Genomic DNA, 12,993 nt, shown 5'->3' with positions numbered 1-12,993 from the left:
TAAGGGGGGGAGGTTAGAGGGGGGTGAAGGAGAGGTTGTATGTGCGCATGCTACGTTCATGGTCGTAGGAAATTAAATCTCCTCTAATGCCTTTAAGCATGTAAAGTTATATTTTATTTGTTGTAGTTTCTGCACTATGGCTGAACTTTTGTTGCTTTAAATGTATTATGTAAACAAGGCCACTTGACTAAACAAACAAGCCGGTGAACAGAACCTGATTATTTAAACAAAATTCCAGGAAGCCACGTAATTTTCCCAATTAGCACCAGGTGATAAGCTTTAGCAGGTGAACTGGCTCGTGCTGAGGAGGCTAATGGCGGCTGCTGGACTTCATAGCAATAGAGCTAGTTTAGCCGGTGGTTTAGCAGAGCTCCTGAGCCTCAGACTTCTTCTGTTCACTCAACAGCTGTAGTTACCATTAATTAATCAATCGTTCAATCATCTGAGATGTCAGAAAAAACTCCGTTATTACACTATCGACTTACCTGCAACACCGGTCCGGAGCTCACCGACACCGTGGTCAAGATGGACGAAGACGACCGAAGAGCCGAAGACCAAACGAGCCGGAAGCTCGGAGTGGTGTTTGGGGTGGTCATACCAACATTACTGGCCATGTTTAGCGTCGTTGTGTTCTTGCGAATTGGTGAGTATCTTAGAGCTACTGTAAAAGTACTAAAACAAACACTTCATCACCGAAAAATACGCATGAATTTTGTGGGGGCTAAAAAAAAAAAAAAGAAAGAAGAGTCCAGGTGAGCGGTAGAGTCGATGCTAACTGGCTAAAGCCAACATTACCTGCACCGTCCAGCTAAGGCTAGTTTCTGTTGCTAGCGCGAGGTAGGTTAGTCAGCACCGAATACAGTTCATGAGAATCTTTCATACAATACAAACACAAGATTCCCCCTAAAATATTAAATAGGTCCAAGCTTGTAGTGTGTCCATATTAAAATAAATAATTGAAAAGTAAGACATGCTAATTGAAACACTTCAGTGGTCTGAGCAAATCTAAAGATGTGGTTTTGAGGTACATGACTAATATTTTGACGGTAAGCCTCATTATTCTTTTTAAAAATACAAATATAAATTTGCTATTTACATCAAGATCATATGAAAAGTTATTTTATTAGTTTGAGTAAAAAAATGCTTATTTTGTAACATGAAACTAAGAAAAAAGTTATTACATTGCTTGTTCTACATTTGTGTGTATCCCTATTTATATATTACTTGGCTCAAATTTATTGTTTTTTACTCAATTTCTTATGTCATTGTTGCTGTACCTGCTCTACGTGCCTTTTTAAATTGCTCTCTGGGGACAAATGAAGTTTTCTGAATCTGAAAATAGGACTTCTGAGGTAACAGATTTTGACAGGAAACATAAATTAGTTCTCCAAGAGGACTGAAAGGACTCACCTGCAATGTGCAAATTTTGTTCTGCATTTAGGTTGGTTGAAATGCTGGAGTCCTGACTCTGATTTCAAACCAAAAAAATATATATATCATTGACTACAGTATTTTTAGAAAATATGCTGCATTTATTTGGCATAGTGCAACTGTGGCCTGCATAAATAACTGTGAGGGTATAGAGCTACCCTTGTTTCACTAATCCATTTCTTCATTGTCTGCTGCAGGCCTTCATAATGACATGCTTTGTCTCAAGCTATGCTGGTGTTTTACAGATATCTTTCTAAGGTACCTGAGTAGATGCACTTGATTTTGAGGGAAGAAAAATGTTGGCAACTATTTGGACACTCGCCAGTTCAATTTTTATTTTTAGATTTGCTTTAAAGTCTGTTAACAGATTAATGCAAATATAGATACTTTGTTAGTCAATAAATTGTGAAAAATCTCACCTTGCTTGCTAGAAGTAGATGTAGTAAACTATCCAAAGGTATCACTTTACAATAACAAAACTAAAACAAAGCAGCAAATTACCCTTCAAATGTTCTTGAGAAATGATGACTTATTTCATTTTTTAAAAAGTCGTTTCCATGAATTATATTAATGAAACAAATCATTTTAGAACAATTTTCATCCATCTGCAGTGTCCGTATTGTAAATGCTGGAGTAGAGCTGTTTGTAAAATACAATGCTGAAGGCGTAAGTTGGAATTAATCACAAATAAAAGATAAATTAAAGATTTCCTCCTGCTTCCTGCAGGGTTTGTTGTGGGTCAAGCAGGGCTGTACCAGTCTATTGCCATGTTTCTGGTGGCCTACTTCATCATCACAATGACGGTGCTTTCTGTCTGTGCCATCTCCACCAACGGGGCGCTAGATGCCGGAGGTGCCTACTGTATCCTTTTATAACTGAGAGAGACTAATGCGGTAGTTGGAATGCCTCACTTGGGTTTATGTGTGCGATTAAGCCTGAGTAATGGATTGAGGAAAAAAAATGTCCCTACTCTTAATGTTTCCTCGTGATTTGCTTTATCCACTAATGGCCCTGGTTCCCCTTGGTGCAGGTCTGATCAGTGGTCGACCGTTAGCCACTTTTATGCTTAGCTAGTATGAATGTGAAGGCAACCATTCCTTAACTTGTTTCTCCAGACATGATCAGCCGAGCCCTGGGACCAGAGTTTGGTGGCAGCATTGGGATCATGTTTTTCCTGGCCAATGTGTGTGGTAGTGCACTCTACATTTTGGGTTTGGTTGAGGCTATAATGCCTACCTTTGGAGTCCCAAAAGGTAGTTGTTTTTTTTTACAACATGATGAGACATCCAGGTGTGTGAATTCATTGATCTATTAAGCTGTGTTACTGTCCCTCAGAGGGTACCATAGCCGTTGCAGGTCTCCATCATGTGTTGCCTTCAGGATACTGGTGGTTTCTGCTTTATGGCACGGTCCTGCTGTTCCTCTGTTTCATTGTCTGTTTGGTGAGACTTCATTGTTTTATTTTTTCACTTCATTTTTTTAAGATAAGAGACTTTTTATCAGCTAATCTTAAATAAATGAGGGAAGTTTGTGAATGTTTGGATAGATTTTGTGTGTGTATCCATAGATATGCACTGTTTGTCAGTGTCTGCTAAATTTAACAGGCTTGTCATTATAGGTTGGAGCCCACATCTACGCCAAAGCCACCTTCGTTATCTTCATCATAGTCGTGACAGCCCTGGCTTCTATCTTCATTAGTTTTTTTACTGTGGCTCCCGTTGGTGTGATTCTGCCCGATACTTCTGCTCTAAACAGCACCAGCATGAGCACCGCCAATTATACTGGCTTCAGGCTCCACACGTTGGAGAGTAACCTATTCTGTAAGTGTTGCACATGCTGTCAGATGGGATGGTTGGACATTTTATAGGTGCTGATCATCTTAAACCTATTTTTAACTTGTAAATAAATCTGTGCAACACCACATCTGATTTGTTCATTCAAGACTTTAATTAATTTAAAAAGATACAAAATATATTACTGTCCCAACATTCCAGAAATTCCTGTTGTTTGTAAGTCATTGACCTGTATAAATAATCAAATCTCCTTTTTACTCGCTTTAGCCAATTACACGGTAGACTACACCACTGATGCCATGATGAGTTTTGCCACAGTGTTTGCTGTCATGTTCAATGGCTGCACTGGAATCATGGCTGGCTCCAACATGTCAGGTAGAACTTTTTGCATCACTTCAAGAAAGTGGAAACCAATAACTCTGTCCTAATTAAGGGGCTGATTCATATAACACTCAAAACTTCCCCCAGAACAAATGCCTCATCAGCCTCATAGTCCAAAACTTGTGGTTCCCACTGTCATGTATAACAGAGGTTTTTGTTTTTGCTGCTAACAGTAAAAGTATTACATGTCCAAAATCAGTTATTTTTTTTAGGCTTGCTTAGCCTTTTTCTGCTTCATGTGAAGTCTATATCGGTGACAAGTGACCATTTGAAAGTGAAACCTGGTAATTATATAACATGGCAACGTGATATTTTCAGAGTAAAAGAGAATCACGAGTCATTGAGGATCGTCCAATTGCACAGTGAAGCAACTGACAAGCAGACAATTGCTTTTAGGACACATCAATTATATTCTTTCAAAGTACTATCCATCAGCAGTATTTTAAAAAATGAAAAGGTTTTAAGAAAATGTGTTGTCGAGAAATGCAGATCTTTGCTGGATCTGGCCCCTGTTTTCGGCTCCAATATTTGGTGTGCTCACTTTGGCAAACCTGAACTTTGACATAACTTTAGTCATTTGACAACATATTAGAATTTGTTTGAGAGACCTTTTGACTTGTGTTTTCCAGGTGACCTGAAAAATCCCAGCTATTCCATCCCAAGAGGAACACTTGCAGCTGTTCTTATAACTTTCATTGCTTACAGTCTGCTTAGTCTGCTGGCTGCGTGGTCCTGTGACCGGTAAGACACAGACAGACACAAACACACTTAAATACACCCTGCACAAGTCAGCCTTTAAAGTAAAAAATGTTTCTGTAGATGTTAAAGTTCACGATTATATCACAGTCACTAGTTTTAAACATTTTTCACTGTGCTTATGACAAATTAACCAATTATGTTTCAAATATTTTGTCGTTCACCACCAGTTACCTACTACAAAGAGACTACAGTTTCCTGGGTGACATCAATATATGGCCTCCCATGGTGACACTTGGTATCTACTCCTCTGCCATGTCTGCTGCAATGAGTAACCTTATAGGAGCCTCCAGGATACTGTATGCTCTATCCAAAGACAACCTGTTTGGTGAGATTCATAAGCAAGTATCCTGCTGCATACTGAGGGATTGCCAAAGAGCAGCAAATTGCTGCTTTTTAATTAGCAGAGTAGAACATTAATTGTTACTGCCTTTGACCTGTCTTGTGATGAAAAGGATTCATTCACAAGTCACGATTGTTTAGATTAAGATCAGGGCTAAACATTTGATCCAGAGTATATATGAGCATAACCAAGTCAGCTGGTCTTCTTTTCAGCTGAGTCAACATTTATTAATCAGCCATCTGCTGAAATGGGCTTCCATCTCAAATGTGAGAAATTGACACTTGTTAATTTTTTCATCATGTCTCATTTTGCTACTGGAGACATGTTAATCTGGAAAGCATCGTTTGGCAACAGATGGCTTGCGGTGTTGACTTTCTCTGAAGAAAAAAAAAAATCCTCTCATTGTGTGTTTGGCTTAACAAGTGCAAGATGACTCAGTAGTTATCTGATTTGAGATGATGAGCAATTACTGACAGAGACTTTGCTTTTGTTAATTTTATAAAAACCTACAGGTGGTTGTCTGGCTCTGGCAAAGAAAACATCTCAGAGTGGGAACCCCTGGGTCTCGGTACTTGTCTCCTGGTTGCTTGTGCAGGTAGGATATTACTTATAAATGAGGAATGGTCAAATACTTATTTTTCTGTGCATGTATTTGCCCTGCCTCTTCTTTTTTTCTCTCAATCAAGGCCCTCTGCCCTTTCCTGTTCTAATTGTACTTTCACATGTAACGTTAGTGATCCAGTTCAAAATTTAGACTTAGTAGACAACTGTTCAGCCACCTTCTAGTCAGACTCAGCAGATGTGGATTTCAGGTATGAGCCTGTCAGTTCTGCTCTGCATTTCATGTGGCTTTTTTCTCCCATTCCGCTATCTAAATATACACTGTGTGTTACCGGTTTAAAATCCCCTTCACTATGGGAAACAACATTCACAACCTCCACACTGAAAATGGCAAATTTTGAGAAAGATTTGCATCATGCAGGAGAGCAGCCCTCTTTGGGTCTTTCATCCATTTAACCGTTTTAATGACAGTGCTTGCCTCCCTGTGTGCAATGATTCCACCCAAAGAGCTGCCTCCATCATTATTTTGCAGGAACACTGTGACTACATCATGGCCCTCGCACCACCCAAGGCGTCTGTAGTTGGTTTAGAGACATATAAACAAGAGCACTTTTTCGCCCTATAGCAGAATGATAATGAGGTGCAGCTACACTATTCTCCAGTGCAGACACGATGCTGTGCAGACAGGTCTGCCTGTTTGGAAGTAGTCACCCTCCAAACAGATACTTCTCACCTTTGTGTCATTTAAAAATAGTCGGAAAAAAAGGTTTGTGTGTGTCTTAAAAACAAGTGGCAATACCACCTGTCCTTCTTGCATTTGATATGTTATATTACAAAGACGAGTCCAATTATCGAGGATAATGTAGTCGACAAAATGTCTGACTATACATCACCACTGACATATTGTATTTTGCAACTACTTTGTTGGTGAAACTGTATTGGTGGTGTCAAACTCTTCAATGGCGCGTTAAGATTTAGATAAAAGTAAAGGCAGAGCTGAAATGGAAGCAAATAAGTGAGCAGCTGATCCCCTTAAGTAGGTGACTGCTTTAGGTCTATCATCAGTCAGTGGTGCAAATATTTTGAACATCATTGTGTTCAGTTCAGTTTTTCTTTACATTTGTCAAAAGAGGACTAAAAACTTGAAGGGAGATGGAGCAGAATATTATCCTGGTACACCAGTGAGTAAATATGTCATTTTACCACCATGCATCATCAGTATATTGGCAGGATAGCAAGGTTTGTTACCTTTTATGGATCTTATTTTTTCTAAGCAATGCCGTGGCCACATTGTGTCTCTAGTTTAAATCAGTTGAAGGAATCTTTAGTTTCCCTGTGGGGCAAATCACTATACAGCCAGCAGAGCAAGTCAACAACAATCGCAGAGTACCAGTTACATAAAGCACAGACAATAACAATAGATAGCAGGAACAGGTTAATCAGTCACTTGTTTAGCAGGACAATTGCAGCAGGGACAAAGGAATGCTTAAGTCCATTTGTCCTGCATCTTGGCAGGATGTACCTGCGGCCTGATGGGAGCAGCACAAACTCGCCAACCAAGGGGAGGCTCTGGTCAGTGAGGAGTGTGCGGGCCTTATTTAAGGTTCTGAGCTTGTACATCAGAGAGATTGTTGAGGTTAATACTTGCAATTTTGCTGCATACTCTCACTATACTCTGTAATTACCTCCGCCAAGGAGGTTATGTGACACCCGGCGTTTGTGTGTCCATCTGTCTGTCTGTTAGCAAGATAATTCAAAAACGCCTGGGCAGATTCAGATGAAATTTTCAGGGGATGTAGACTATGGTAAGAGGAAGAGCTGATTTAATTTTGGTGGCAATTCGGAAAGGATCCTGGATTCTGGATCACTTTGAATTTTTTAGTCTGTGGTCCAAAATATGACACAAACATCATAGGTTAGTATGTCGTCCAACAAATTGAACAAGGTGTCCAGATAGCTCAACTGGTTAAGAAGACGATTCGTAAACAGAACTGTGTCAGAGACGCAGGTTCAATTCCAGCTCATGATCCTTTACTGCATGGGTTTCCTGTTTTCCTCTCTCCCTGTTGATTAATTAAGAATGGAATAAAATTGTTCATGAAAATATATGTCTTATGTTTCCATGAAAATACAATACTATACTTCAATTTCTAAATCATACATAAATGTATGTGAATACAATGTTCCATGGGAATGTCAATATCCTTGGCGGAGGTCTGTGCTCTCTGAGTCATAGTTTGGTATGTCGTCCAAAAAATGACAAAAACATCATAGTTTAGTGTGTCGTCCAGAATATGGAAAAAACATCATAGTTTAGTGTGTCGTCCAGAATATGGAAAAAACATCATAGTTTAGTACGTTGTCCAAAATGTGGAAAAAAACATCATAGTTTAGTACGTTGTCCAAAATGAGAGAAAAAAACATAGTTTAGTGTCGTCCAAAATGTGACAAAAACGTCATAGTTTAGTGTGTCGTCCAAAATGTTCTAAATCGTACATAAATGTATGTGAATACAATGTTCCATGGGAATGTCAATATCCTTGGCGGAGGTTTGCGCTCTCGGAGTGCTTTTCTAGTTTGCTTTTGTTTTTAAGTGAAAGTAAGCTGTACCAGCAGATAAAAGAAAAGGTTAAAACAGACTCAATAAAACAAGAATAAAACATTTTAATAAAAGTACTATCAACCTAAAAACTCTGCAATTTCCTATGAAAGTACATGCGTTGATGCTCCTTCCTACAAACGGCATCGACATGAAAGTCGAAAGACAGCTTGTCATCAATATTGGTGCTGAGATATTTATAAGTACTGACCCGCTCGACGGCTTGATCCTCGATGACAAGAGCAGGGAAGACTGACTGATGTTTCTTAAAGTCTATAAACATTTCTTTAGTTTTAGACACGATGTGCATAAGGGATGTGGAACACCAGTCAGTGAATTCCATCAACACAGGGCCATGGTCAGGGTCGTCACTACTCAACAAGGACACAATCATTTAGTTTTGTGACGCCCCACATATTGGCTACGGCACTCGTTTGTGTATAAAACAAACGGTAAAGGAGAAAGGACGCAGCCCTGAGGTGATCCAGTCGAGGAGATGAGGGTGTCTGACAAAACACCGTTGACCCTCACATGTTGTGGTCTTCTGTTAAAAAATCCGTTGGGTTGTTTAACATGGCGGGTTGAAGAGGCATCCAGAGGTCCGAAGATGAATTATTTTGTTTGTATACATTTTCCTCACACTAAATTATGTGCTAATGCCTGCTCACTTAGTAGAATTATTACCTATGCACATTAATTAGTATTGCATTTTTTACATGTAACATTAGTGGCCAGTGTAATATAAAAAATGTTATTTTTCTACACTAAGTTCAGTTATTTTTTAAAGGTGTTTTGAATGTCATGGAAGCAAATTGATGATTTTATTCCTCCACTAGGTGGTACTGTTTGCTGGTAAATTGAACACCATTGCTGGTATAGTAACCATCTTCTTCTTGTTGGTCTATGCTGCTGTGAACCTGGCCTGTCTGGCTATGGAGTGGGCTTCTGCACCAAACTTCAGGTAAAGTGCAGAATATGGCAGTGATTTAAGCTTTCTGTTTTGAATTTTATTTACAAAATCGTTATTGTGAAGCTCATTTTCATTTTAGGTTCTGTCTTTTCTTCATTTTTATTATTTTTTTAAATGTAGACCCTCGTTCCCTTGTTTTACATGGCACACCTGCACTCTGGGCATCCTTGGCTGCCTGGTCATGATGTTCTTAATCAGTTCCATTTATGCTTTCGTCAGCATCGCCTTTATGCTGCTTCTCTTGATGCTTATTCACTACCTGGGGCCTATTAGCAAATGGGGCTACATCAGCCAGGCTCTCATTTTTCACCAGGTACAAACAGTTTTTGATGACACTAGTCTGCATAAATTTCTTATTTTTTGTTACTTTTATCTGTTTCACCCCATCTTTTATTTGCTCAGGTGCGCAAGTACTTGTTGATGTTAGACGTACGCAAGGACCATGTGAAGTTCTGGAGGCCCCAGGTGCTACTGCTCATTAAAAACCCTAGTAGCTGTATGGGTCTCATGACTTTCATTAATGACTTGAAGAAGAGTGGCCTCTATGTGCTGGGACATGTGAAGCTGGGTGTGCTGGGTAAGAACTAGTAAGCAGGAGACAATGGTTTTTTGTTTTTTTTAGTGTTAAATATTCAGTTACTGAGGGATTTAAAAGGGGGTTGTTTAAAACTTGGTAGTTCAGACTTTGACAAGAACAGCAGCTATGATACTGTTTAGTTGATATTGGTTGCAGTGTATTCTAATGTTGAGATTTTACAGTATTGGTAAAAGGTGTCAAAATATACAAACTTTTCTATTGGTTATTAATGGCTATCCTGCAATGCTGATCCCCTTCTACAGAAGTAGAAGCCATCTGTAGTCAGCACGTTGTTAATTATTGACAGGAAGGTCTTATTCTCTTGAGAGTGGATTTCTGAGAGATGCAGCACAGTCGTCTTATAAGAGATCGCATCAAAGTCCACAGCCTTGTTTGTGTAGGTCTGCAGAAATGTTAATGTGTATCTTTAGAGAAGCGACACATACATCTCTCTTGTCCAACCATATATTGTGCTCGAGACATTTATACTTTAACCATAATACACCCAGATACACTTTGTCTAGGAGTGCATCTAAGTTACATTGGTCGCTCAAAATATTCACACACTGAAAGAATCAGACTGTTCTCTTTCCCTACTGCAAGTCTCATGTCCGTTATTACTTTTATAACTTCTTGTGTTTTTTTGTGTCATCTACAGATGAGTTGCCCTGTGATCCTTTTCAGAGCTGTTATGACTCCTGGCTGTCTTTAGTGGATCATTTAAAAATCAAAGCATTTGTTAACCTCACTCTGGCTGAGTCTGTTCGACACGGAGTTCAAAATCTGCTTTTCATCTCAGGCTTTGGTAGGCATGTTTACCCTAATGCTACAGGATTTTGTCAATTTCCTAGCACTGAGCAATGATCAGTTACAAACCCAACAGCATAAATGTCATACATTGGTTTGCATCCAGGTGGAATGAGACCCAACACACTTGTATTGGGTTTCTATGATGACTGCTTCCCTCAAGACCACCTACAAGGTGAAATTCTCCTGTCAGCAGCCCATGGAGTGGATGCAGTCTGTTCAAACACAGACCCCGAAGAGCAGTGCTCCCCCTTCCTTCCCAGTGTACCGGCTGATGAGAGACCCAAAGACCTCAAGGCAGAGGAATATGTGTCAGTGATTGCTGATGCTGTAAAAATGGGAAAGAATGTGACGCTAGCTCGTTATTTTAACCAGTTCAAGCGGGACAAAGTCTTATGGTCAGGACGAAAGACAAGAGGCCACCGAAAGGTGACGGGGCCATTCATTGACGTGTGGCCTCTTAATCTGCTTCTACCAGACAGTCGTGGTTATGTTGACATCTGCTCATTGTTCCTGCTGCAGCTGGCCTGCGTGCTTCAAGAGACCCGTGCTTGGAATCAGGCGAGACTTCGCCTCTTCCTGTGTGTGGAGGCTGGTTGCAGCCTGCAAGAAGAGGAGGAGAAGAAGCTCCGGATGATGCTAGAGGAACTCAGGATCTCTGCTCAGGTGCAGATGGTGCCTTGGGACCATGTGGTGGCTTTGCACTGGCAGAGAGAAGGAGGAAGAGGGAATCTAATAGAGCCTGCACACAGTGAGAATGAGATACAAGAGGAAGATGGTATCCAAACAGTTCCCGATAATGCTTCTCGCCTGACAGATGAGTACGTCTGTGCTGTCAACAGTCTGATTTATGGACATAGTGCCCCTCAACCAGCTGTACGTTTCCTATATTTGCCATGCCCCCCAGCAGACACAAGCCTTTACCGTGCCTACCTGCATCAGGTGGACCTTTTGAGTCGAGACCTTGGCCCGACATTACTTGTTCATGGAGTCACTCCTGTGGTCACTACTGACCTCTAGAATTTTACAACAAAACCACAATAACAACCATAATCTGGTATTGGTCATTGATGTTAAGTACACAACATTTAATATGTCAGTCACAGTATCGCACAACACTGATGCTGCAAAACTCCAGTTTTACACTTGACTCAAATGCAGAATTTGCATTTAAACAGTTGTTGTTTCTCTTAAGACACTTGGGAAATAGTGTTTTAAGCAGTTTAGTCACCACTCAGAGATTAGACTAAAGTGATGTACAGAGAAGTAGATCAGAGAAGATGTATAAAGCTTTTGTTCTTGCTTAGCTTTTCACGAATTTGTGAAAGTACTGTTAACACAGTGGGGTGCTCCCTTGAATGTTGACTGTTTGTACATGTTCATCAGAAAATAAATTAGTCATATTACCTCAAACATCTGCTGTTATTAGATAATCATCAGCCTGTTGTTTCACTATTCCATCAATCCAGTTTATAGCAAGGGTGAGCTACACCTGAATGCCTGGTGAGCCAGCAGAGGGCAGTATATACCCAGTATCGTGGTAGTCATGATCCATGCTGAACAAAGTTTGCCTTTACAAGCTTCTTTGTGTAGTAAAAGTGCAAATGCCACTGAATAAATTTGATCTGTTTGACACAAGTAGGTTAACTTGCTTACTTAGCACAGAGTCAGCATCACATGGTTGGCCTGTTTCTGGCTTGCTGTTCTGCTGAAATTCACAATACTTAAGTCACAGAATTCTTCCTGCGTGTGAATGTTGGTGTGTTGTTGCCTCTGTAGTGTTTTTTTTTTTCATTAATTACACAAATTTTTTAAGTGTAATTATGTGGTTTGCCATTTGTTAAATGAAGCAACAACTCACCTTTGCCATGTTGGTTGTTATGCGGCGATGACTTCCTGTATGATGCAATGTAACATCAGGCACTGGAATGGTGATGTGGATAATGCCGAGATCGTACCTACTGATGGAGAGCCAGCACCATCTGTGGCATATGTCACGTTTGGTTAGAGAAATTTCCATGAGTTTATACAGAGTGCTGACACCCGCCTCCACTGACAAACAGTACGTGGGAGGGAATGTGTTCACAGATGGTGGGAGATTCGACTCCATCCAAGGAATGTTGGCATCAAGGATGTAAAGGACTGCATCATTTCTTGTCTACACATTTTGAAAGACTTTGCTTCATGTAGAAATCAAAAAGAAGCGATAGTGCACCTGTAGAAGGTGACTCATCTGACAGTTTGAGTGTGTGTTGAGTGCTTTTCCACCTCTTATGTATAAACAAGTAGAAGGATGGAAGGACTGACTCACTTCCGATTGACTACCTGGCAGAAGAACTGCTGATGAAGGAAAAACATTATCAACTAAATTAAACCGCAGTGGGACTTTACTAGGCTGGTACATTCTTGCAAAAGAGAAATCAATGTTTTTTTAAATGGAAGTTGCATTAGTCATTGTCTGATTAAGCCACCAAGGTTTTGTCTAAATTGAATGGTATAAAACATTCAATATAGATGGGTTTTTATTCAAGGTGGACAGCAGTGTTTGGAGACATGAAATGGGGAATCAACTTAATTTTACAGGATTTATCTGAGTAGTCAAACTGCTCCCCATATTCCAAAGAGATTAATTTCCACTTAATCAATTTTGAGGTGCAAACTGCTGGCCATTTGAAATCATTTTTGAAAAGCGTGTTTTTATGAGTAAAGTTTAAAGAGCTGTTCAAGATAAAATAAAACCAATATTTTCAGCATGACATTTGGTAACATTATCTT

The 12,993-nt window shown here is 39.9% G+C and overlaps 1 protein-coding gene across 2 annotated transcripts; it reads left to right on the top strand.

Moving 5' to 3' along the window:
* Positions 1 to 405: 405 nt before the first annotated feature.
* LOC110956825 (solute carrier family 12 member 9-like) lies at positions 406 to 11,835 on the top strand. Of its 2 annotated transcripts, XM_051953950.1 has the most exons (14): positions 406 to 643; positions 2,158 to 2,292; positions 2,547 to 2,687; positions 2,779 to 2,873; positions 3,050 to 3,251; positions 3,492 to 3,599; positions 4,235 to 4,346; positions 4,532 to 4,689; positions 5,217 to 5,299; positions 8,701 to 8,825; positions 8,955 to 9,147; positions 9,237 to 9,411; positions 10,070 to 10,216; positions 10,325 to 11,835. In XM_051953950.1, the coding sequence occupies exons 1-14, from the start codon at positions 448 to 450 to the stop codon at positions 11,236 to 11,238; spliced, it is 2,784 nt and encodes a 927-aa protein (XP_051809910.1). In that variant the 5' UTR covers positions 406 to 447; the 3' UTR covers positions 11,239 to 11,835. The 2 variants fall into 2 exon arrangements, with proteins under 2 accessions (XP_051809910.1, XP_051809911.1); XM_051953951.1 differs by lacking the exons at positions 2,158 to 2,292; positions 2,547 to 2,687 and having other exon boundaries at positions 2,767 to 2,873.
* Positions 11,836 to 12,993: the final 1,158 nt, after the last annotated feature.

Source organism: Acanthochromis polyacanthus, chromosome 9 (assembly GCF_021347895.1).
Source record: "Acanthochromis polyacanthus isolate Apoly-LR-REF ecotype Palm Island chromosome 9, KAUST_Apoly_ChrSc, whole genome shotgun sequence".
NCBI classification, from domain to species: domain Eukaryota; kingdom Metazoa; phylum Chordata; class Actinopteri; family Pomacentridae; genus Acanthochromis; species Acanthochromis polyacanthus.
Note: the sequence above shows the minus strand (reverse complement) of the source record. Positions and strands in the feature narration are given on the sequence as shown.

Coding starts and splice junctions, on each gene's coding strand:
- LOC110956825 (XM_051953950.1), top strand. CDS start 448: ATGTCAGAAAAAACTCCGTTATTACACTATCGACTTACCTGCAACACC. Junction 2,874..3,049: donor TCTGTTTCATTGTCTGTTTG/GTGAGACTTCAT, acceptor TTGTCATTATAG/GTTGGAGCCCACATCTACGC. Junction 5,300..8,700: donor TCTCCTGGTTGCTTGTGCAG/GTAGGATATTAC, acceptor TTCCTCCACTAG/GTGGTACTGTTTGCTGGTAA.